The 25,648-nt window shown below is 38.3% G+C and overlaps 1 protein-coding gene across 1 annotated transcript; it reads right to left on the reverse strand.

Annotated features, from left to right (window-relative positions):
• Nucleotides 1-7,541: 7,541 nt before the first annotated feature.
• Nucleotides 7,542-24,836, reverse strand: LOC131948439 (uncharacterized). The gene is made up of 9 exons (XM_059310044.1): nucleotides 24,729-24,836; nucleotides 23,787-24,423; nucleotides 22,224-22,381; nucleotides 19,037-19,154; nucleotides 17,262-17,376; nucleotides 16,447-16,629; nucleotides 12,534-12,724; nucleotides 12,289-12,351; nucleotides 7,542-8,063 (listed from the first exon to the last, which is right to left on the reverse strand). Exons 2-9 carry the CDS (start codon nucleotides 24,336-24,338, stop codon nucleotides 7,542-7,544), a joined length of 1,902 nt encoding a protein of 633 aa, XP_059166027.1. The 5' UTR covers nucleotides 24,339-24,423; nucleotides 24,729-24,836.
• Between the last annotated feature and the right edge of the window lie 812 nt (nucleotides 24,837-25,648).

Below are 25,648 nucleotides of genomic sequence, written 5' to 3' on the forward strand. Positions count from 1 at the left end.
CCGCCCCCCCCCCCCCCAGGAAATTGTTGTCCGCTCCACCCCCCCCCCCCCCCCCCGAAAATTTCAAGTGCACCCCCGGAGAAAAAAGTCTGGAAGAAACACTGTCTGTAGACAAGACCTCTTCACGAACTTCATTTCAAATTTCTCATACCAGTATAAAGTCAAATCCATAGCAGTGAAAGTACCTAAAGTTTCTTCCATGCCCTCCGAAAATTTCAAATTTTGAAATGTCGCCCCCCCCCCCCCCTAACGCCCACTCCATCTCCCCCGGAGAAACAAGTTTAGAAGAAACTCGGAAAGTACCATTTTGATAATTTTTAGTTAATATGCTAGCTCTTTTGCAAACAAGACAAATCGAAACATTTTTCGTCTCTTTATTTCAATTATTAAAAAAAAGATATTTTGTTTTGTTATTGTATCTTTTAAAATATCCCCCCCCCCCCCCATATAACATAACCTGCTGCGTTTGTTGACGCAGACAATAAAACGATCCGTCCTTGCCCTTTGTAACTACATCCGGCCGTTGACCTAGATATGGAAATGACTTTTGGTGTCCCCATATAAAGCTTAAATATCCCGACTCTTGGTAGATAGAAAAAAAATGTCACTGGCATTTCAGTGGCGGCCATTATACAAAAACATGAGCGACGAATACCGGAACAAATTACTGCCCTTTCTTGTCTATTTATGATTCTCATTGATCTTATTCTGTTAATCATAACCGTTTTTATTGTATAAATGGGATTTTAAAAAATAAGACCGATAGTGGGAGGTATGGAGCGACATTTTCATGGTGATACAATTTTAAGCACTGGGTTACATTTTTAGTTGATACAACGAAAAGTAAAGTTTTCTAGAGTAGAGTTCAGTGTTTGTGTTAAGTTTAGTATTTGTGTAAAGTCCAGAGGTTTTTAAAGTCCAATGTGTGCAAAGTCCATATAGGTGAAGTTATTTTTCAGACCTAGCGGAGCAGAAGAAGTAGAGTTTACCTGTTTCTGTGACCTCAGCATATGACGGGTTAGTGTGCTCAGCACTATGCCCAGCCGTCTTTACTGTCCGCAACTAAGTCAGGTACCCATCAGAGTTGGGATGACTCAGTGACTCGCTACGACCCGAACTCGAAACTTTTGTGTTAGCAGACGGACGCCCTACTATTAGACCAAGCCTAAGTGTAAATTCCACTTTTAACATAAAATCCATTTTTAAGTAAAAGCTTTCGCGTCAAGTCAGTGTTCGTTAAAAGTAATTTATATAACCCAGTCTCAATGCATTCGCTTCTAACTCAGTAGCGTAGCGAGGGGGGGGGGGGGGCGGGGGGACATATGTCCCCGGGCGCCAAAATGGGGGGCGCCAAAATGGGTTGGAAAAATAAATTGAAAGGTTGAGGGGGGTGCATATCGAAAGTTCGAGAGAGGGGGGGGGGGGGTGCAAATCGAAATCTTGAAAGGGGGGGGTGCAAATCGAAAGTTTTGAGGGGTGGGGTGCAAATCAAAAGTTTGAGGGGGGGGGGGGATGCAAATCGAAAAGTTTGTTCCCGGGCGCCGGGAAGGGTCGCTACGCCTCTGTTCTAACTTCTCTGTTTTTGACGAGATCTAACCCCCCCCCCCCACTATCCCACAGTAACGCCCTTTGTATTTAACTTATGTATTGATGTATTCGACATTACCAGTAATAAAAAATCTGGGGCACATATTACCGAGGGAGCATAGACATATATTGGCCAAGAGAGCAGTAAATATCAGAATACATAGTTGATGAGGAAATAATTATGACTTAGCAGTCACATAGGTTAACGAGATAATTATCTATAGTAATTATACTAATACATTGTTGTATACTAAGCAATTCTCACTCGACTATATATGACAGATGGCCATGTAGGCAATCATCTATTTAACATCAACCCAGCTGCGCATGCGCAGAACGAGTTCCGCGCATGTCCCTATTGGCGGCCATATTGCACGTATCAGAATTGTCTGCGCCTGCTGTCAAAGTTGGCCGACATAGACCTTTACGATAAGCCAAAAATGTGTTTGATTTCTACCCCCCCCCCCCCCCAGCCTGTATTTACTTTTCTGTCGGTCACATACGTTAGGGGAGGGTAGGGGCTGAATACTGCTGTTAATGAGAACTGTTGTGAAATAATTAATTAGTTCATTATTCTTTTGCTTCAGAGATGGGTTGCTTTTCAGCAAATAATGTTGCATAGGCATATCTTTGAGTAGCCTTTGAGTAGTTTGTTATTTATGATTGGGGTGGGGGGGGGGGGTGGGGTGGTGGATATATAAGATATAACAAGTGTATAAATATAAATTGGGGGGAAGGTTATGCCTTTATGTCCGCCCGAAGATCCATCCATTAATTACACATGTACACATTAAAAAAGAAAAAAAAATAAGTTCCATTTTCGAACTTGACGGTCCATGGGGCAAGGGAAGTAGAGTTTACCTGTTTCTATGACCTCGGCGTATGAATATACACATTATAATCTATACATTAGGTAATATAAAAACAGAACAAGGAATAATATAAAATATAACAATTACGAATAAGCAAAAGATTTGTAAACATTTAATAAACCCTGATTTTACAGACACATCTTTTTTTTTGGGGGGGGGGGGGGGGGGGGGGGGGCGCCATCCACAAAGCCACCCCCTACATCCGCCAAATGTCGACAAGATCTAAATAGGTATTGGAACATAGAATTCTGTTTGGACAGACTAGCAAAAAGGTTCCCTTGATTAGATGTGTCAAAGGGTATGCCTTCAATCTTTACACATATAGCCTGAATTAACTCTTGAGTATGATATCGATATAGCATTTAATGAAAAATACCAAGCCCGGTACTCTATACCAACGACATAAACCTTTGGTCACTCATCAACCTTCATCAACTTTATTTCAATCTTCAATCAATCTTCCATCAACCTTCTATTTACCCTATATCAACCGTTTAAATTTTTACATCAACCTTCGATCAATCTTCTATCAACTTTCTATCAACCACCTTTCAACATTATACCTACCTATCAACCATCTTTCAACATTATACTAACCTATCAACCTTCTATCAACCTGCTATGTACCTGCTATCAACCTTCTAATTCCCTTCTATCAACTTTCTATCAATCTCATTTCAACTCTTTCCGAGCTCAGTCTTTTATATCTTAATAAATCTTCACCCACGCATACAACTACATAATTCAAACACTCATTCATCAAGTCAATTAGCCGCTGACAAACCAAGTTAAATTAACATACTGACCACAACAAGGGAATTGGGCTGAACTTTGTTCATCAAGAAATTATCTCACTTTCTTGGCAAAATTCCGGCATCAAAATGGCTGCCGGCCAGTCAGAATTAGGTCACATACATGTCGGAAAAGACGCGGTCAACAATTATTATTAACAAAAAAAATTAATATACTGAAAATGAAATATTTTAGAAAAGTATAATTAAAATTAATGAGAACGATAAAAAAGGCATGAATGTGTTTTAATACGAGAAATATAGTCAATGAAAAGTTAAAGGCATCGGTATTTGTACAAGTGCATGTTACACAAAAAAACAAAAACAAACGAGAACTAGTGAGGATACGATACCATTGATCACATTAGGGTGAGTGTATGTAGACTGGAGCTATAGAGCCCATGTTTTAGTAAGACACAAAAGTAAAAGGTACAAATAATATGTTACATGTTCATAAATAACATCACATATTTTATTAATAGCACGCACATACATTCACATACACATGTATATATAGCCTATATATATGTATATGGGCTATATATATATATATAGGCTATATATATATATATATATATATATATATATATATATATATATATATATATATATATGTATGTATAAGCTATATACATGAGTGTGTGTGGAAATACATATGCATATTATAAATATGTATATATGTATCCATATATTCATACGTTATATGCATATATACATGTAGACAATATGCATACAGACTACATAAAAAGGTTATATGCATAATGTATATTTAACACTTTGTCCATCAGGACCGACATGATATCCTAAAACCCAGAGTCATTCAAGTTAAATCTCTCTCTTCACTAAACTAATAAAATTAACAATCAATAAAACACGGACACCGGTGTGGGATGGACCTCATGAGCAATTATCTTAAAGTCAACTCAGTCACAAAGGGGAGAGAATAATGTCAAAATTTATTTAAAAAACCACAGATAGTGTTTTTTCACTGTCAGCGTTTTTTTTTTCAAATAGGGGCATCAAAAGAAGGACATATCTTTTAAATAGTGTGCATTCTTATGAGCGTATTTTTCCGAGTGCGCAATTTTCCAGAAGTTCAATTTTTATGGAGACTGAAGTTACGGTGCTTCGTATTAGCTTGTGAGTTTTAGTTTCGTAAAAAAAGAAAAGAAAAATTGGTCTCAGTTTCTTATACACAGATTTTCATATGCACGTACCCAATATTCGCAGATAGACGCAATATTTCTAGAAACACTGCAGACAACTTATATATATATATATATATATATATATATATATATATATATATATATATATATATATATATATATATATATATATATATATATATATATATATATATACTCTCTCCCATAGACGACATTAAAAAAAAAAAGAACTCCCGAACTAGACATTTTATATACTCTCGCGTAAAGTCGACTTTTTAAAACTCTTCCAACAAACAACATTACTCCCGCCTACAGAGACATACTTCTGCTGTTCACAGACGTCATATCTGGATCACCAATGACGTCATAGCTTGCTATTGAATTCCTCCCATCCCCACCCCCTACCTTCAGCTCACCCACTGCACTCGGAAACGCCCCCGGGCGATCATTAGTTAATTGGAATCCTATTACATTTTCGCCACGCACTAACTAATCACGCTCATTAAAGGTAATAAATGGGAAACAATTAGCATATGGACATGGGGCGTCGAACGAGGGATAATAAATATTGTCGTGTGTTGTTAGACGGCCTGCATCACGTGTGTTCAATCGTGGTTAACGAGTCAGTATTAGAATTTCTGTTTGTGTAGGATTAGTAAAATATAATCTAATCGCTAGATAGTCTAACTCATAAGCAGGTCGTTGGGGTGGATTGCAGTCATTTGATGAGAGTGGAATCTGAGAAATAGGCAAAGTAGGAAACTATCGGTAGGGCCCGTTAAATTTTAAGGGTTAGCTTCTGTGTGCGCATATTTCTGTTAGCGCGTTTTTTTGTGTGCGCATTTTTTTTGTGAGCGCATTTTCCTGTTTGCGCATTTTTCTATTTGCGCATTTTTCTGTGTGCGCAGTTGTCAATAGCGCATTTTTCTGTCACCAATTTGTAGACCTTAGACTGTGTTAGATTATTTCCTGCGTTTACTTTGAAAAAAAAAAACATTGTATATATATATATCAGGAGGGATGCAAATCGAAAGTTTGAAATCGAAAATTGAAATTTCGTACCCGGGAAGGGTCGCTTCGCCTCTGGGGGGGGGGGGGGGGGGGGGGGGTGACACCATTAAGTGCCGCACTATCCTTTCATATACCGGGGTCGGAGAAGCAGGCCAACTCTAATTCATCTGCTTAATGTATCATCAAGTCCAAAAGGGTAGCCTTGCTATTAATTGAATGATATCAGTCTATTGTCACATCGAGAGCAGTGTATAGTTTGATTGATTCCAGTGTAATTGATAGCAGTCTAGTGTGTGATCAATCTAGTCTGTTAAGTGATTCTGAAAAGGATTTGATCCCGTTAATATATAATGAACTTAGTCAAAGTTGGGTTTTCACAAGACACATATCAACTAAAAGCTCTTTATTTGATAGGTTTCATTTATTTATAAACCCACGTACGCTTAAAACGGTCAGAATTGAAAATATGATTGAGGTTTTTTTTTATACAGTGCCCCTAGACAATAACACTCTAATAAATTACACCTTAAAAATAGATGATGAAAAAATCTCTTTAGCAATGTAAATTAATGAAATCGGGTTTTTTTTTTCTTTTTATAAATATCGAAGCTGACAATCGGAAATTCCCGAGTTATAAAAATAGCACAGTGTTTACACTCGCTACGGGCGAGTGGTTATTCCTGACATCTCACGAGAGCGCTGTTGTTGCATCACATATGCATGCTAAGCCGCGATCAAACATGAAGGGGAATAAAATAATTACACGTTCAAAGACAAAGCCAGCTATGGAGATAGCATCAAGGTCGATCAAAGTCATCTGATGGGGAATTAGGGAGTGGGTGAAATCATAGTCATCAGATGGGGAATTAGGGAGTAGGTGAAATCATAGCAGACGGGCATTTACACGAGAGTTCATAGAGGTGGGAGAGGATTTTTTTTTTACACCGTGCAGTAGAGCAGGGGTTCTAGAACATTTGATACCATAGACCCTAAATGTATGTAGATTTAAGACTTATGGAACGCTTGTAAGATATTTTTTTTAAGTACCAAATATCGATTAAATGAAATTTTAACATCCGAGTATCGTAATGTTGAGAAGCCTTAAAGTTTTATTGAAAGTGACCCGTTGATGCATATGTTTAGAACCGCTGAAGTGATTTCAACAGTACACTTAAATGTAATATATATTATATGTGACAAAGTTGTCATATAAACGGGTTTTTAATTGAACAAATGAGATTACCAGTAAAGAAGATTTTGTTAATGTACTGATGAACTTTACTAAACGAATAGAATGTTGGTACTTCTTCACACTAAACCCAACATAAAAATTAAGTTTCCGTCATAAGTAGCGTACCCAGCTACAAATGCTCAGCATCATTAGTCAGTCATCAAGTACATCAAGGTGACAAAGTAGTTTATAATGAAAGTGTTCGGGCTAGGGATGGGGTATGTGGGCTATAATCAGGGTGGTTGGGTTGTGGTATGGTGTTGGGTAACTTGCACTGGTGGTGGGGTCTGTGGGTTATCATCAGGGTAGTTGGGTGTGGTATGGTGTGGGATAACTTGCGCTAGGAACTGGTCCCATCATAGTCGAGTAATGAATGCTGAATATTGACCGCCCTACACAGAAGAATGTCTCTTGAATGAGAATATTCAAGTGTATATATATATATATATATATATATATATATATATATATATATATACATATATATATATATATATATATATATTTATTTGGGTGTGTATATGTTTACATATACTTAAGTATATGTAGATATATACATGTTAGTGAAGTAGTTAGAAAAGAGAAGAGGGAGTTTAGAGTATGCATTGGGAACACCCCCTCCCACACACACACACAAGTAACATAAAACAATCCTGACTTTGTCACTATTGATGAATATCTATTACAAATATTAACCCCTCCCCGGTGACAAGTATGTATATATTAAGACTGCCGTATATAAGAGAAAATTTTCCTCAAAAGACACATTTATAGACTAAAACGTCATAAAGATAGGTGATGCAGAAATATGTTGGTGCACAGTCCTCGTAAGACTCCATGTTGCGATAGTATACTCCAAGTGTAAAAAACAAACAACCAATCACTGCAGACTTCCGGTGTTTACATCACCACGCCCCTCCTCCTTCTCACCCTCCTCCTCCTCCTCCTCCTCATGAATACACTCCCCGCTCCCGTTCTCAGTCACAGTGTCCAGCCCTCCCGCCATTTTCATGGCGGCCATCGTATAAATCTGCCTGGACATCTCCACCTCCGGTACCGAATACAGCCTGGTTTTCTCATGCGGCGCCTGATACACCGGACACGACTCCCGTCTCAGCTCCCGCGCGCGTCCCGCCAGTCTCTGGAACCGTTTCGGATCGGGATTTTCCGGAATGCCTCCGTTTATTTTCGTTATGAGGACGTCCTCGACCTTGACCTCAGCCTCCTGGAGGTCTTTCTCGATCTGCTTCTCGCTGAGGCCGAGGAAGCTGGCGTAGCGCCTGACGACGATGGTGGCCGAGTCTTGCAGGAGCTGGAAGATGGTCGATAGCAGCGCCAGACCGAAGAGCAAGTACATGGCGCAGACGACGCGCTTGGCGTTGGATCCCAAGGTCTCTGTGTTCTGGGGAGATTGAAAATAATCTTTAACACATTTGTTCAAACACACACACTACAGTTGCTATTCTTGGATCTACAAATTTAAACTTTTAGGTTACACAACACTTGATCTTTTTAGTTCTACACAAGATAAACGTTGATCTTTTAGATAAACAGAACAATGGCTCCTATCCAATAATCATCTGCACTAAACCCCCTCCCCTGTTGGACAACCCCCCCCCCCCCCCGACATAAGCTCCTGGACACACAAAAAACCAGCAATATAAACCTATGGATAATGCCCCAACCACCAGATTGAGGTTTTATATACGAAATACTTGCGATGATTAGAACATAAAATGACAATTAAAAAGAAAAGTTGTGTCATCTATCTATCTATCTATATATATAAAAAGCAATGTATGTTTGTTTGTTTGTTTGTTTGTCCTTTATGCATTACTACACCTCTCATCACATCGCCGTGAAACTTTGGGAAGTTGTTGAGAATATACCTGGGGAGGTTTCTGCGAAAAAAAAAATTTCAAATTCGCAGGGGTGGCGCCCCGGCAGGGCGCGATTTGTTTTTCTCTATATACAGTATATAAAAATAAAAAGTCAATTTTGGTTTGACATCGTTCATCTGATAGCCATTAGACTTTGGGGAGTTCATAATAACACTCTAAGGAAGGGTTCTGTAAAAAAATAATTTTTAATTTCGCAAGGGCGGCGCCACTGGAGGGTGCGATTTTCCTCTATATATGGTATATAAAAATAATAAAAGTGAATTGCAGTGACACCGTTCACACGATCGCCATCAAACTTTGGGAATATGTTGAGAATGTTCCTGAAGAGGTTTCTGCTTAAAATACATTTTCAAATTCGCAGGGGTGGCGCTCCGGTAGGGCGCGATTTGTTTTCTCTCTATAAACGGTATATAAAAAATAAGAGTCGATTGCAGATTCACACTGTTCATCCACTCGCCGTCAAACGTTGGGGAGTTGATTAGAGCAATTCAGGGAAGGGTTCTGTAAAAAATCATTTTTAATATCGCAAGAGCGGCGCCACGGGAGGGTGCGATTTTTCTCTATATACGGTATATAAAAATTATAAAAGTGAATTACAGTGACATCGTTCACACGATAGGCATGAAACTTTGAGGAGTTCATTATACCACTCTAGGGAAGGGTTCTGTAAAAAAAATAACTTTTAATTTCGCAAGGGCGGCGCCACGGGAGGGTGCGATTTTTCTCTATATACGGTTTATAAAAATAAAAGTCTATTTCGGTTTCACACCGTTCATCCGTGTACCATGAAACTTTGGGGAGATGATTATATCACTCAATGGTAGGGTTCTGCAAAAAAAAATATTGTTTAATATTGCAAGGGCGGCGCCCGCGGGGGGGGGGGGATTTTTTTTCTCTATACAAAATAAAACTCGGATGCGGTTCATCCGAGTGCCATGAAACTTTAGGGAGTAGATGAGAATACTCCCGAGAATATTCCTGCGAAAAAGAAAACTAAAGTTTCTTATGGGCAGCGCCATACAGGGTACAACTTTCGTCAATACACGGTTTGGCGCCCAGAGTTTTAGAGCGACGATGTTGGCACTTGGCACCGTTAATCGAGCGTCCTGCATAGCGAGTAAGGGGTACTACTATATTCAGCGGTAAAACTAAAACAGGCTTCTTAAAATAACTTTGTAACGAGAGGAAATCCTTCTGTACAGTTTCGTCACTTTGCCAAAGATGAAAAAATAACTTTTTGAATATGAGGAGCCTACTGTAGAGTTTCGTCACTTTGCGAATGATGCAATAAGCATCTATTATTAGACAATCCAGTCAGAAATTGAGATCAAGCATCTAATAATAGACCATTAGTAACGCTAGCATATTGCATCACTCACACTGATATTTAAAACACGTCAAATAATTTTTTTACATGTTAAAGAAAAAAATCCTGTTCATTTGTGTCACTTTAGCGAATGACGAAATCTGCATCATTATTAACATGATGCTATTTGGCCGATGGCGCCTGTTAGTTTTAAGGAGCCAGGGGTCGTACGCCGCGCCTATACGGTACCGGTAGTGTAATTGGGGGATGGGGGCCCGAGAGCGCCACTCTCTCTGACACAGACGCGGTCACCGAAGTGTGTTCTACCATATTATTTCGGTGAGTGATTAATGTACACTCAAGGTTTTCATGCGGTAGTGTAGGTAAACCCGTGTCCTGATATTTATGATATAAGAACAGGCATTGTTTACATTTAAATAACTCATTTTTAGAAAAGAAGGTTACGCGTCGAAGAACATATAATTATAATTGATAACGCGTTGGTGAAATCCTAATATATTTCGTCAAACTTTCTTCTATCCCCGCGGCAACGCGCGGGGGTCGGGTACGCTAGTTATGAATAAATAGTGGGTTTATGTCCAGGGGGGTAATGTCTGGGGGGGGGGGGATTTCGTTCAGGCTGTTTATGACCGAACAGCCATTAGATCAACACAGCGATTGTTGTTTTTTTTTTAGATCTACATGACACTTTATCTTTTACATCAACATAGTAATTGACCTTTTTCGATCTATTTGTGAACAAAAGTACAATTACTAATTGAGATGTTTTGTACATTTTTAATATTTTATCACAAACTTATCCATCCACCGTGACCGAAGTTAAAGCTTGTAAGAAGGTAATCCTCTCCCTAGTACAGTGGTTATCAACCTGGGTTCTATCAAACCCTAGGGGTTCAGCAAGTCAATCTCAATGGGTTCGACGGAGGTCAAGACACACACACGACACACATGATTCAGGATCGGATTGTGTCAGTGCGAACGATAGAACTATTAAAATGGGTTCGGTTAATGCGCATATGAAACTGGTGGGGTTTGGTACCTCTAAAAAGGTTAAGAATCACTGCCCTAACAGTTTGAGAAGCACTGGTCTGTACCTAGTTATCTCCTATGTTATAATCACTCTCACCATTATCTTTTCCTGTTTTCTCCCCTGAAATATGACCTACAGCCTTTCATGACATGTGACATATATATGTAGAATGAATATAATGATGATGAGAGCTGTGTGTATGTGTAATGGGGGTGGGGGACGTTAACGGTTGTCAGATTTTGGGACGGTAGAACAAAATGTAGGTGGGTAGGGGAGGGTAGGGGGGGGGGGGTAAGTGTGATAATACATTGTGTATGTGTGATGGAGGTGGGGTTGGGGTTAGGTTGATGGTTGTCATATTTGAGGACGGTAGAACAAAATGTGGGTGGGTGGTTGTACGGGGTGGGGGGGGGGGGGGGGAGTAAGTGTGATATTACACGTATCCTCCACTGCTACAAAATTCCCCTGGAGGATAATAACAATGTACTTTAGAAACCTGAAAGGACACATGTACTAAGGCCTAACTTCTGTATGTGTATACACAGAACACATTTTTAAAATGTCAAAAGCCCTTATAAATATAATACTGTATATGGTTTTTATTAAGAGTAAAATTATCTAAACTAAATAACTCTGCCAATAAAAGACTGTTTTAAAACACACACACACAATCGGTTGGACCAGTTTCTAGAAAAGACTAAGCTAAATAACCTAAAACAGTTCAGCTACACTAAAACAATTTAAATTCATATATTGTTATTAATATACATAGTATATCAAAATGTGTGATTTTCTCGCTGTCATGTTAAGGACCTACCTTGAGTGATATAAAATATCAGCATTGAGTGATGTAAAGATCTACCTTGAGTGGTGTAAAGACCTACATTAAGTTACTGAAAGAACCTACCTTAAGTTATGTAAATGACTTACCTGAAGTGATGTAAAGGACCTAACTTGAGTGACAGACGACCTACCTTGAGCAATGTAAAGGACTTGAGTGATGTAAAGGGCCTATTTAAACTGACGTAAGACCTACCTAGAGTGATGTAAAGAAACTGCATTGAGAAATGTAAATGACCTACCTGAATTGATGTAAAGGACCTTGTTCACGTAAAAGAACCTTTCTTGAGTGATATAAAAGACCTACCTTAAATCATTTAAAGACGTACATTAAGAGATGTTAAAGCCTACGTTTAATGATGTAAAGACCTACATTTAGTGACGTTAAGGACCTACCTTGAGTTTGTAAAGACGTATATTAAGTGATGTAAAGGACCTACCTTAAGTGTTGTAAAGACCTACATTAAGTGATGTAAAGACCTACCTTGAGTGGTGTAAAGACCTACATTAAGTGATGTAAAGGACCTACCTTGCCTGGTACATAATCCCCAAAGCCTATGGTACTGAGCGTGATGAAGCAGAAGTTAAGGACCTACATTGAGTTTGTAAAGACCTACATTAAGTGATGTAAAGGACCTACCTTGCCTGGTACATAATCCCCAAAGCCTATGGTACTGAGCGTGATGAAGCAGAAGTAAAGGACCTACCTTCCCAGGTACATAGTCCCCGAAGCCTATGGTACTGAGCGTGATGAAGCAGAAGTTAAGGACCTACCTTCCCAGGTACATAGTCGCCGAAGCCTATGGTACTGAGGGTGATGAAGCAGAAGTACGAGCCCTCCAAGAACGACCAGTTCTCCCATCTGGAGAAGATGGCGGCCCCGGAGAGAATGTAGACGACCATGGTCAAGATGGACACGCTGATGGGCACTCGGACCTTGGAGGTCTCCACGAGGGGGCGGTTACCTGTTGGGAGAAGAGAGTGGAGGTGGGTGTTGTAGGTGGGTAGAGGTCAAGGTCACGGGAAGGGTCGGATCAATGTTTTGATAGTTGAGGTGGGTGTTGTAAGTGGGTAGAGGTCAAATTTTCTCTGGAATGTTCAAGTCAACTTTTCTCTTGAATGTCAAAGTCAACTTTTCTCTTGAATGTCAAAGTCAACTTTTCTCTTGATTGTTCAAGTCAACTTTTCTCTTGATTGTTCAAGTCAACTTTTCTCTTGATTGTTCAAGTCAGTTTTTCTCTTGAATGTCGAAGTTAACTTTTCTGTTTAAGGTCCAAGTCAACTTTTTTTTTGAATGTCCAAGTCAATATTTCTCTTGAATCTCCAAGTCAACTTTTCTCTTGAATAACAAAGTCAACTTTTCTCCTGAATCTCCAAATCAACTTTTCTCTTGAATCTCTAAGTCAACATATTTTTTTGAATGTTCAAGTCAACATTTGTATAAAAACAAAGTCAACTGTTAAAAGTTCGTGACCTGTAGTAAAGTCACAGCTGTCATTACGTAGAGCAAACAACATAATTTCATCCACTTACCAGTGGTTCTCATCACTCAGTTAACCTGTACCCCACTACCTACACGCAATCTATCGCCCAATTACTTCAGACGTATTTCTAATTTGATATTTCTGATATTCTTTAATTTTTCTATTTTTAAGCTAATTTTTCTTTTCTTTAACTGCTGGTTTTAAACTAAAGGGAATCCCTGTGAGAATTGGAAATCCCCGGTTAAAACTCAATGACCTATATTATACTCACAGATGAGAGAATAAATATCGACACATTTATTTACGTTATGCGTAGTATTAAAAAGTAAACTAATCATGCAAGCTTAAAAAAACGTGTAATACAAATATGAATAATTCGAGGTCATTAGATACATTGTGTATATTTGAGGAGGGGGGGGGGGGGTGAGCAGCGTTGAGCCCACCCTCCAGATGTCAACATCAGGTTACAGAAAACGATTCGTGAAATAAGCGGACAGTAATCTATGCAAAACTGTGTACTGATGAAGCGTTTCTGCCCGTGTACTAATGTAGCACTTCATTCTGTGTGTTAATGTAGCACTTTATTCTGTGTGTTAATGTAGCACTTTATTCTGTGTGTTAATGTTGCTAATCTAGCACTTCCGTTTGTTTATTAATTAAGCACCCTTTATTCCGTGTGCTCATTTAGCGCTTGTTTTAACTTATCCCAGTGTAGCAGTTAGGTAAAATTGCTAAAGTAACAACCCTCTCTCTCTGCAAATAAAACACTTCTTTCTTTGTACAAATGTAGCGTTTCCTTCTATGTGCTAAATGTGATACTGCGTAACATATGCTACAGTAGCTCTACAATACCCCTGATCCTGGTAGTTTTACATATTCTTCTCATGAAACATTTATATGTGTCTGTACGCCTCAGACGTCACCATTAATTTTCATCATAAAAAAACAAAAAAAATAAACGACAACGCGAATGGCCATCTCCTGTGATGTTTCCCCAGACATTGTAAATAAGACTTGGTCCTGGCGTATTGTGAGTACAGACCCCATTTCTTCTTGTCTGTCGTAAACTCTCAGCAAGTACCTATTAGAGCTGAGTAGGCTCAGGGTCCGATTAGAGACTAGTCGGCTTTAGACTGAAATTTGAAAACTGAATACAGCAACCCAAATAGGAGTCAACGGCCTATATGGCGCATAACCAGTTGACACGTAAAACTTAATTCGGTTGGGGGAAATCCTGTCCAACATTTCAATTAAGAACCAAGAAGAACATTGAAGATTGGGATTGTATGTTGTTTCCATATCTCCGCCTGCTTCTCTGTGTATTGTGTCACCTGAAGTTTATAAAAAACGAACATACCCACATAATACCTTATGGAAAAATGTGTCACTTCCGTAGAATAAAGGTATTGGAAAGGTTTTTTCTAAGATTTTCAAGGTGTAGGTGAAGTAGAGTTCATCATTTTTTTCCCGCTTCCAAATAAAGTATTTTGTTTTCACTAGCCATAATTAACACAATCATAAACCATAATACTTAACAAAGTAAATGTATTAAATGCAATTTTTCTGAACACACTAACCACAAATGAACACACTAACCATATTGAACACACTAACCATACTGAACACACTTCCCATACCGAACACACTTCCCATACCGAACACACTTCCCATACCGAACACACTATCCATATTGACCACACTAACTACACTGAACACACTGGAAAAAAAACTTATCCGACAAGCGCTTTTCTTAAAACTTATAACACAACGACACCAAATTATATAAACAAAATAAACACGTTTATGAAAGCCCCCTGGGTGCGGTCAGATGTGTGGGGGTGGGATGAGTCCTAAGCTTGAGTGTTTTTCCTGCTGTACCTTACACTATCTCTGGATTCCATCGAATTCTATGTTTGTGTTTCTTTAAGCATGTGAATTATCGCGCTTAGGGCGCCATTGATCTCCACACCCCTAAACACAGCTAGCCATTGTAAGGGTGGCCAGATTAAAGAATTATCCAGTCTTTCATGGTCTAATGTCCAGGCGCATTGTAAAACAGTTTATACCAGCATAGATGGCGCCAGTATCCACGCGCGAGGGCATAAATTGGTCGAGGACGTTATGCCCTGGTCATTTAACACCTGCAACATACCGCCATCGTAATTACCCCTCTCTTTAGAATACCAATTATCGTTCCCGTTATTGGTAAAGTGCGGGGGTTAATGTGACCAGCTCAAGGCTTAAATATAGTCTTGTTTTAAAAACCTACCACACAGAAATAAAACCCTTGTTGTATTAATTACATGTAATTTCTACATAAAAAATTTTTTTGCAAAAATATTTTAAAAAAAATTAAAACCTAAATTCATAGGTGTTCAGAATAAAAGTCTTTGTTCAAATTAGTTTTGTCTAAAAAAATGTCGGAACAGTTGAAAATGAACTAAAACTACAAAATAGATATATAGTAAGAAAAAAAAAATTATGTGCTATACAAAAAAGAAAATATTAAGCAGCGAAAAGCTATTTTCAATTGTAGGCCAACAATTTTAAGCAGTAAATGATAATAATAGTAAGATTTTACTCTCATGAGTTTTTTCTCAAGATATTTTGTCTTGAATTTGCTTTGTCTCAGGGATGTTTTATTAATGTGATATTTTTTCTATAATAATAATATTAATGTGGTAGGCCCTATTGTGTTTTTTTTAGATATTTTGTCCAAATCATATCACCATCATCCTTCCCCAAGTCACATGGGGGCAGATGAAGTAGAGTTTACCTATTTCAGTGACCTCGGCATATGAAGGGATGTTGTGGTCAGCACTAGGCCCAGCCGCCTTAATTTTCCTTAACGTGAGTTAGAAATCCAAACCATAAATTTAAATTATTTATCTTGTTTATTTCAGATTTAATTTTATATATCATAAATTGTGTCTGAGATATTAAGTGGTGACCTAGTTTGCCCGATATTTTTAATGTTGACCTATTTTTTTCCTGGATATATTGTGTCGACCTAGTTTGCACGATATATTTTGCGGTGACCTAGTTTTCTCGATATTTAGTACTGACCAAATTTTCCCGTGGTATTTCGTGCTTACAAGGTTTGTGTGCGATATCTAGTGTTGACCAATTATATCTGACCTATTGTATCTGACCTATTATATCTGACCTATAGTATCTGAGATAGTCTGTTTGACAGTACTCACGTTTGGGCGACCGTACAAGGATGTATGCCAGGTGATTGGCGTGCTTCCACGTGAAGCGGTACACGGTTGCCAGGAAGGACCCGATGTTGGCCAGACAAAGCAGGACCAGGGGAATGCCAATCACAGCGTACAGCATGCACGCTATTTTCCCCTCAGCCGTGTGGGGGACAATGTCCCCGTAACCTGTGGGTAGAGGGGACAAAAGTTAGGGGACAAAAAATTAAAAGAAATAGAATATTATAGTTGAGCGTTAACTGTGTTGTATAGGTTCATGATTGAAGATTCGTTTTAATAAGGTTTAAGTTTTGGTTTTGAGATTCTTCTGATTAAGGTTTAAGTTGTGTCCAAATAAGGTTTAAGATTCGTATACAAAAGTTTTAAGATTCGTATGAAAAAGGTTTAAGATTCGTCTAAATAAGGTTTCAAATTCGTCTAAATACGGATTGAAGTTATATCTGAATAAGGTTTAAGATTTCTCTAAATAAGGTTTCAAATTCGTTTGCATTAAGTTTTAGATTTGTTGGAATAAAGTTTAAATTATGTTTGAAATAAGGTTTAATATTTGTCTGAGTAAGATTTATTATTCAAGTATGTTTTAAGTTTATCAATGACCATAGATAGGCTCATATTTTGTACAAGCCATGTTTGAATAAAAACTGAACTAGGATTAAGTTTGCTTCTACTGAAAAGTTAAAATGAGGTTTAAAATAAAACTTATATTGTTCACATATGTGCCTTTAAAACCTTTGAACCAGAAAAACTGAAAAAAAGCAACAACCCCCCCCCCCCCCTCAAATATTCGTACATTAACCTACCTATTGTTGTGATTATTGTGATAGCAAACAGCAGGGCACTTGGGTAAGTCCATTTTGACGTACTGGGGGTGTAATCGGCGATCTGGTTTTCGGCTTTCCAATCTTGAACAAAAACCTGAAAGATGTTTGATTTAAACTGATAATAATGACAATAGATTTTTTAAAGCACAGAAAGTGATCGGAAAAGTAACGTTTATTATCTTTATAGTGCAGCCATCATTTATTTAAAATAAATTCTTTTTTTCTCCTAATAAGATTTTTATGATAGTTGAAACTAATATAGGCCTACCCCTAAAATAAATCCCAGAATTTAAAATAAATGCGGAACATAAAAACGGCGCCATATACGGATCAAGGGGACGGTGCGATCCAATTGTAGACTGCTAACCGGTAAGTCTAGAGTTCGAATCCCTGATACGAATTCTGTATGACGTCCCTGAGTACATCCAGCACTGATGGGTACCTGACTCAAGTTGGGGAAACTAAGACGTCTGGGCATAAGGCTTACCCCACTATCCCTTCCAAAGCCGATGTCATTGAAACAGATAAACTCTACTTCAACTACCGCGTACGTCTTGCACGGGAAAATATGATATTTCAATGGAAATCCGTTCGTTCACATGAGAACATTATTGACATTCAAAGCTTTTACTCAATGAACACAGAATATTTGTATGTATGTTTGTATGTATAAAACAAATGCGTCTGCTCTTTTACATGGTATGATATATGTAGGCCTAGTTATTCACTTGGTAACACACGAGTACACACTAAGAAAAAACCTAAGTTAACATCTGGAAAATATGCATTCCTACACACCTGTAAAATTATGTAGCCCTATACACCTGTAAAAATATAAAGCCCTACACACCTGTAAAATTATGTAGCCCTATACACCTGTAAAAATATAAAGCCCTACACACCTGTAAAATTATGTAGCCCTACACACCTGTAAAAATATGTAGCCCTACACACCTGTAAAATTATGTAGCCCTACACACCTGTAAAAATATGTAGCCCTACACACCTGTAAAATTATGTAGCCCTACACACCTATAAAAATATAAAGCCCTACACACCTGTAAAATTATGTAGCCCTACACACCTGTAAAATTATGTAGCCCTACACACCTGTAAAATTATGTAGCCCTATACACCTGTAAAATTTAAATAGCCCTACACACCTGTAAAATATGTAGCCCTATAAACCTGTAAAGATACGTAGCCCTACATACATGTAGAATTATATAGCCCTACACACCTGTAAAAATATGTAGCCCTACATACCTGTAAAAATATGTAGCCCTACACACCTGTAAAAATATGTAGCCCTACACACCTGTAAAAATATGTAGCCCTACACACCTGTAAAATTTAAATAGCCCTACACACCTGTAAAAATATGTAGCCCTACACACCTGTAAAATTATGTAGCCCTACACACCTGTAAAATTATGTAGCCCTATACACCTGTAAAATTTAAATAGCCCTACACACCTGTAAAAATATGTAGCCCTACACACCTGTAAAATTATGTAGCCCTACACACCTGTAAAATTATGTAGCCCTACACACTTGTAAAATTTAAATAGCCCTATACATCTTTAAAAATATGTAGCCCTACACACCTGTAAAAATATGTAGCCCTACACACCTGTAAAAATATATAGCCCTACACACCTGTAAAAATATATAGCCCTACACACCTGTAAAAATATGTTACCCTACACACCTGAAAAGATAAGCCCAAACTTGAACAAAAAATGTGTACTCACCTCGAATACCTCCTTCTCATACTCCAGGAACCTCTGATTGGCCTGGTCCTTCCACTCGATGGGGTACAGCACGTTGAGATTCTCGGTGAAGTTCCACAGCTGCTCTATGTGCTTGTTGCTGCAGTGGTGAGCAAGGTCAAGGTCAAGTTCAGATTACAGAGGAAACGTCAAGGTCAGATTACAGATGGAAAGTGCAAGGCTTTTATACCCGCCACCCCCTTACGCTCTAACGTTATAAAACTATGTTAGTTTAACATTCAATGGTGTGAAAAAACAATGATACTAAGCAAAAGAAAAACCTAAATGTTATCGAATATATCACTCCCGCTGTTTTACATCTGTATCTGAGAGTATCTACCAAAGCATAGTGGATTCTGCCCAGCTGTTTGTTAATCACGCCCTGAATTAGATCGCATACGTGCAGATGAGTTACAGACTTTGTGGCCCACTCTAAATTCAACGGGAAAACTATAGCCATCTAAATAATTGCTTTTAAAGTGATTGAAAACCGAGAATGACCGCGGACTTACATAAACTATACACTTTTTAAAGGCTTGAATAGAGCACTTGCGAGACAAACTCGATATTTGGTAAGAAGATAGCTCTAATGTGTAGCCCCTGGAAAAATACCAGACTCTCAAAGATATCATATTGAGGAGTAAACAATTGACCCGTTTGACCGCTCAGTTTTATCTATTAAAGGGAAGTGACTGCTTCAACAATTTAAACTTTAAATGTCCCTCGTTCTCTGACGACACATACAAATTAACGAAGTAAACATTGGTTTAAAAGAAAACCTCCATTAAAGTGTATACTACGCTGTTTTTAAATAGCTGTGAAAACCGATTAACAATTACTAAATATACTATTCCGATATTTTATGTGTGTTTATTTTTATTCTATTACTTGGTGTTGTTCCTTAGGATTGGGACAGCAGGTAACGAGTGGCTTTCTGTTAAATCATTAGACTCAGGTTCTTATTACATTTGTATAACGAACCGTGCTATTGAGGAAGGGTATGGTATGTATACATAAATTTTAAGAATCATGTAAAAGTGTACGTGGTGTTATTTTGAGCTTAGATTTATTCAATAATCTTAATTTTTGGGAAAAAAGATTTTGTAAACAAACAACTGAGTTTAAATTGAAATTTAGACATGGATATAGATGACTGGAGCAATGTCTAGTCGATAACGGCTAGTATTGTGTTTTCGTTTGTGTTTGCGTTTATGTTTATGTTTGCGTTTGTGTTTGCGCTTGCGTTTGAGCTTGCTTTTGTGTTTGTGTTTTGTTTTGGTTTTGGTTGTGGTTGGAAGTGGTAAGGGTTATTTTTAGAGTTAGAGTTATGTTTATGCATGGTTTACTCAAACGTCCATATTTGCATTTAGGTATTTAATTACAATAGTAATATATTTCCTAAACCTGGGCAATGCCGGGTATATGTTTCTTAATAAATACTTAAGTCTGACTGACTAATATATATATATATATATATATATATATATATATATATATATATATATATATATATATATATATATGATACAATACATAATCATGATTAAAATAGCGACTTGTTTGATGTTTACAGCATGCACTATTGTTACACACGGGAAATGCCCACAATGCATTGCGTTAAACGAGCACAGGGAATATCAATTCGTCTGTTTGTCTTGGAGGTTTCAGCGCGTGCCGAGTGAGTACTTTGGCCCGTTTGGTGGTGAGTACAGTTCGCGTGATTGTTCCTGTACATGCGACAGACAATGGTTACAAGTGACTGACATGGTCTCTTTAAGTTCGTGTTATTTGTTGCTGTCAGTTGATAAATAACTGTCGAATTAATTAATATACTGAGGTGTCCGGTACCATTTAAAGCTTTTTATGAACTGTTTCAATACTACCCCGTCTAGATTTGGATAGGAAAATAACCATGATAATACCTCTTTCACCTCACCCATCACCCCCGGCTTGATCAACGTTTTTGTGCCAGTAGAAAGGTCCATTATAGCCTTATATAACTCGATTGTTTCAAGCAGCTTTTTGTGTTTTCCCTCGGTAGATTGGGGGTGGGTGGTTGGTTGTTGTGGGGGAGAATGTTATGTGGAAGGTGAAACGACCTACGGACGTAGAACAACGAACTATGGACGTAGACGACGAACTATGGACGTAGAACAACGAATTATGGACGTAGAACAATGCTTTAAAGAATGACCTACAGACAGAAGGAGGTGGAAGGATGACCTACAGACATAAAACAGTGAGTATAGATATGTGACCTACAGAACTAGGTGTATGGAGGTGTAACCTACAGATAGAACGACGTGGACCTACAGACGTAGAACAAGGTGTATGGAGGTGTATGGAGGTGTATGGAGGTGTAACCTACGGATAGAACGATGTGGACCTACAGACCTACAAGAAAGCCCTTGTGAATTTCGGATTAACAAATGTGTACTCTACAGCCCCCCCCCCCCTAGTCAACCTCATAAGATTACCGCTTGCGCCCTCAACCTTATTATATTGTACCACTTTACATATGTTTTAAATTCCTTGTACTTTTAAGAGAATTATCAGCAGCTTATCTTTAAGCTCACCGAAATAAGAGGCAGCAGCTTATCTTAAGCTCACCAAAAAAAGAGTTAGCAGCTTATCTTAAGCTAATCGTATTTCTAAAAGATTTAGCAGCTTAACTTAAGCTCGCCGTATTTCTAAAAGATTTAGCAGCTTAACTTAAGCTCACCGTATTTCTAAAACATTTAGCAGCTTAAATTAAGCTCACCGTATTTCTAAAAAAATTAGCACCTTATCTTAAGCTCACCAAAATAAGAATTAGCAGCTAAACTTAAGCTCACCGTATTTCTAAAAGAGTTAGCAGCTTAACTTAAGCTCACCGTATTTCTAAAAGAGTTAGCAGCTTAAATTAAGCTCACCGTATTTCTAAAAAATTTAGCACCTTATCTTAAGCTCACCAAAATAAGAATTAGCAGCTAAACTTAAGCTCACCGTATTTCTAAAAGAGTTAGCAGCTTAACTTAAGCTCACCGTATTTCTAAAAGAGTTAGCAGCTTAACTTAAGCTCACCGTATTTCTAAAAGAGTCAGCAGCTTATCTTAAGCTCACCAAAACAAGATTTAGCAGCTTAAATAAGCTCACCGTATTTCTAAAAGAGTTAGCAGCTTAAGCTCACCGTATTTCTAACAGAGTTAGCAGCTTATCGGCGATCACGGGGACGACTTGGATCTCCGAGTTCCGCTCCAGGTGCTGGAAGAGAAACCCCCCAGCCACAGCATACAGCCCCACCAGGGAGGTCAGACCCACGTGGGACAGGATAAATACCAGAAGTTTCTGGAAATTTTCAAAAAGTTTGGTTTAAATAACAGAAGTTTCTGGAAATTTTCAAAAAGTTTGGTTTAAATACCAGAAGTTTCTGGAAAATTTCAAACATCAAAAGGTTGGTTTAAATACAAGCAGCTTCTGAAAGTTTAAACTTAAAATGTTGGTGTAACTATCTGAAGTTTCAGAAATGTAAAAACTGTCAAACTCTCGATCCATTTGTCAGTTTATGTATTATTTTGCTACATTTAAAAATATGCAATAGAAAATTTTTCTTCACTAAACTTTCAATCAATTTTAACAAATAAATCTGACGTTCTTGTAAAAAAAAAAAAAAAAAAAAAAAATAAACATTTTTACGCATATTCAACGCGGCAAATGTAGGGACTTTTTAATTAATTCAAAAGTGTTGGGTATTTTTAAAAATATTTTAGCTAGACTAGAAATGGATAACTATCCTAATATATAAAAGGCCATGTGCGCTCTTCTCTCTCTCTCTCTCTCTGTCTGTCCGCAAAATATTTTCGCCGGACATCACGTCAGAATCGGCAGCGATATATGGATACCTTTATACGGACTTTTGTTGAAAATAATATGTTGGATGTTTTAAATGTATAACCACAATTTTATTTAAAGAAGAAATATAAAAAATAAAGGCGTATTCGAATGTAGAGAAACAGTATTATTTATGCAACCGGAAAAGTATTTAAACTTGGGACAAGAACGCATTTAACAATGACGTCGCTTATTGTTTACACTAAAAAAGAGCACGAAACTGATGACGTCATCTTCCGAGTTTAGAATAAAAAGAAATGATCTATTTCATTCAAATATGATTTAGAGCTATGTACACTATGAAATGTATACAATACGATTTTCTCGGCCTAAACTTAAAAAAATTATTTTATCTATTTGGATTCTAGATCTAGAGATCCTAGATCTAGATATTGATCTAGATCTAGATATTCTAGATCATCTAGATCTAGAGATTCTAGATCATATAGATCTAGAGATTCTAGATCTAGATCTAGAATAATCTAGATGATCTATAAAGCTAAGTTGTCGGGTGCCCGATAGGGCACTTCCCGGCGCCGCAGGCGCTTCAAATTTGGCAGGATCTTGCCTTGGGGCGACAGAACACGGGGGCCGGTTGGCCGAAAAGTCTACGATGAGGGGGTCAAAACTGACCTCGACTGACCGGCGCCTTATATGGGCGAATTAATTAAGCATTCAAATTCTCAATGTTTTCGAAAGCTTAAGCGAAGCTGGGCAGCATGCCTAGTATGATAGTTAACGAGTTAGAATTTATGCAACATTATAATGGCAAAATAAAATAAAAATTTTACCAAGTTCATAAATTTCGCGCTAAAACTGCTACGAACGTTGGATGACATCACGCGACCTTGACCTTGCTTACCTTCGTGGCCCAGCGAGCCCGCCGTCTTAACCTCTGCGCCCTGGTGAACTTGACGGCCGCGTGGACCTTGATAGCGGCGTCCAGAAACGTCCCCCTTGCCGCCCCGGGCGGGGCGTTTCCCTGCGCTGCGCTCACCTGCGCGATTTCCGCGGCGTCCATTACTTCTTCCGGACATACGTCATTTGCCGTGTCTAAGTGATCGACTTCTGTGAACGGCGCTACCCAATCTTCGGTGTGGTCAATCTCCGTTTCGTTGACTTCACGAAAATCTTGATGCGGCCCGTTGGGTAGGGAGTAGGCGGGCGGGTCGTACCCCGGAAAACTTGTTTCCGGAACTTCATTTATAAACACACCTCCCACTTCCGGATTCACACGCCCGGCCGTCAACAACCCATTGGCGTGCACGTCACTTCCGGTGTTGTTTTTCGACTCGTGCTGCATGGCGTCGTCGTCAAAAGTGGCGAGTGTGGCCTTCTTTAATTCTAAACCATGACCCAGGGGGTCCCCAGGGGGTAATCCATCACCGGCTGATAAACTAGACACATTCGGCATTATGCATCTGAAGGTTACATTTCCCAACACAACCGGTGTCACTTGAATATCCAACGCACAACCGAAATAGCCTGGGTATATTATCCTACAAATATGTATATATATATATATATATATATATATATATATATATATATATATATATATATATATATATATATATATATTTATTTATTTATTTATAAATATATATATATATACATATATATATACATATATATATATATGTATATATATATATATATATATATATATATATATATATATATATATATATATATATATATATATATATATATATATATATATATATATTTGAAATTCCTTTTCAGAAATATCTATGTTTTAACAGAGTAATCCAATCCAAGTTTTTTTGACATCTATACATACGAGATAACCGTACAGATTGATTACGGCGAGACGAGATTCCAGAAAAAAAAACCCACTGCAAATGTGGATTCGCTGGTCACCAAAAAGACCTCACAAGCTTAGCGAAACTGCCAAAACAATTATAGATACAGCCGGTGATCTTATTCTCGCTTGATCCCGTTCTCGCCAACCCTCTCCCCCCACGCGATATCATGGGATAGTTTTATCAGCCAATGGCAGTGATGGAAGAAGAGAGAGGGGGGGGGGGACAATGGAGTAGGGGGGTATCTTTATGTATGTAATTCCGTGCTTATGTTTCCCGAGTCCACGGGTTTGAAATGTTACCCGGAATGTCAACGAGTTGCGCTGTTGGCAGGGTGTCTCAGCACGCCCCTCCTCCGGGTATAAAATATTCAATCTTTATTAACCCGCATTAATCGCGAGGAAGTAGATTCACGCTCGCTAGCTTAGAGTACGGGCGTCATTGGTTTGGAGATTAAAAGATTTACGTCCTTACAAATCTGGTAATTGTTCCATCAGGATTTGATTTCATGCTAAAAGAAAAGAGGCCGACCAAGAAAGACCTGGAGACGTGACCTGGAAGAAGACACCAAGAAGATTGGATACACCTGGGGACAGTTGGAGAAACTAGCCCAGGACAGAGACGCATGGAAAGCTCTTGTCAGCGGCCTATGTCCCAGGTGGGACGACAGGTTAATAACCTAACCTTGTATAGCCTAGCTTAACCTAACCTAGCGTAACCTAACCTAAGCTAACCTAGCTAAACCTAACCTAACCTACCCTAGCTTAACTTAACCTAACCTAACCTGACATAACCTGATCCAACATAACCTAAGCTATTTTATCCGTTAAAAATACAAAGTATATATATGCCTTTTGCCTTCGTAGAACTCACAAGTCTGACTTCACCCCACCCCCCC

The sequence above is a fragment of the Physella acuta genome, unplaced genomic scaffold (genome assembly GCF_028476545.2).
Source record: "Physella acuta isolate Inbredline_101_S28 unplaced genomic scaffold, ASM2847654v3 ptg000646l, whole genome shotgun sequence".
In the NCBI taxonomy this organism is placed as follows: domain Eukaryota; kingdom Metazoa; phylum Mollusca; class Gastropoda; family Physidae; genus Physella; species Physella acuta.

Coding starts and splice junctions, on each gene's coding strand:
- LOC131948439 (XM_059310044.1), bottom strand. CDS start 24,338: ATGCCGAATGTGTCTAGTTTATCAGCCGGTGATGGATTACCCCCTGGG. Junction 17,377..19,036: donor ATGAGAAGGAGGTATTCGAG/GTGAGTACACAT, acceptor AACATCTTTCAG/GTTTTTGTTCAAGATTGGAA. Junction 12,725..16,446: donor CCTTGTACGGTCGCCCAAAC/GTGAGTACTGTC, acceptor TTCTCCCAACAG/GTAACCGCCCCCTCGTGGAG.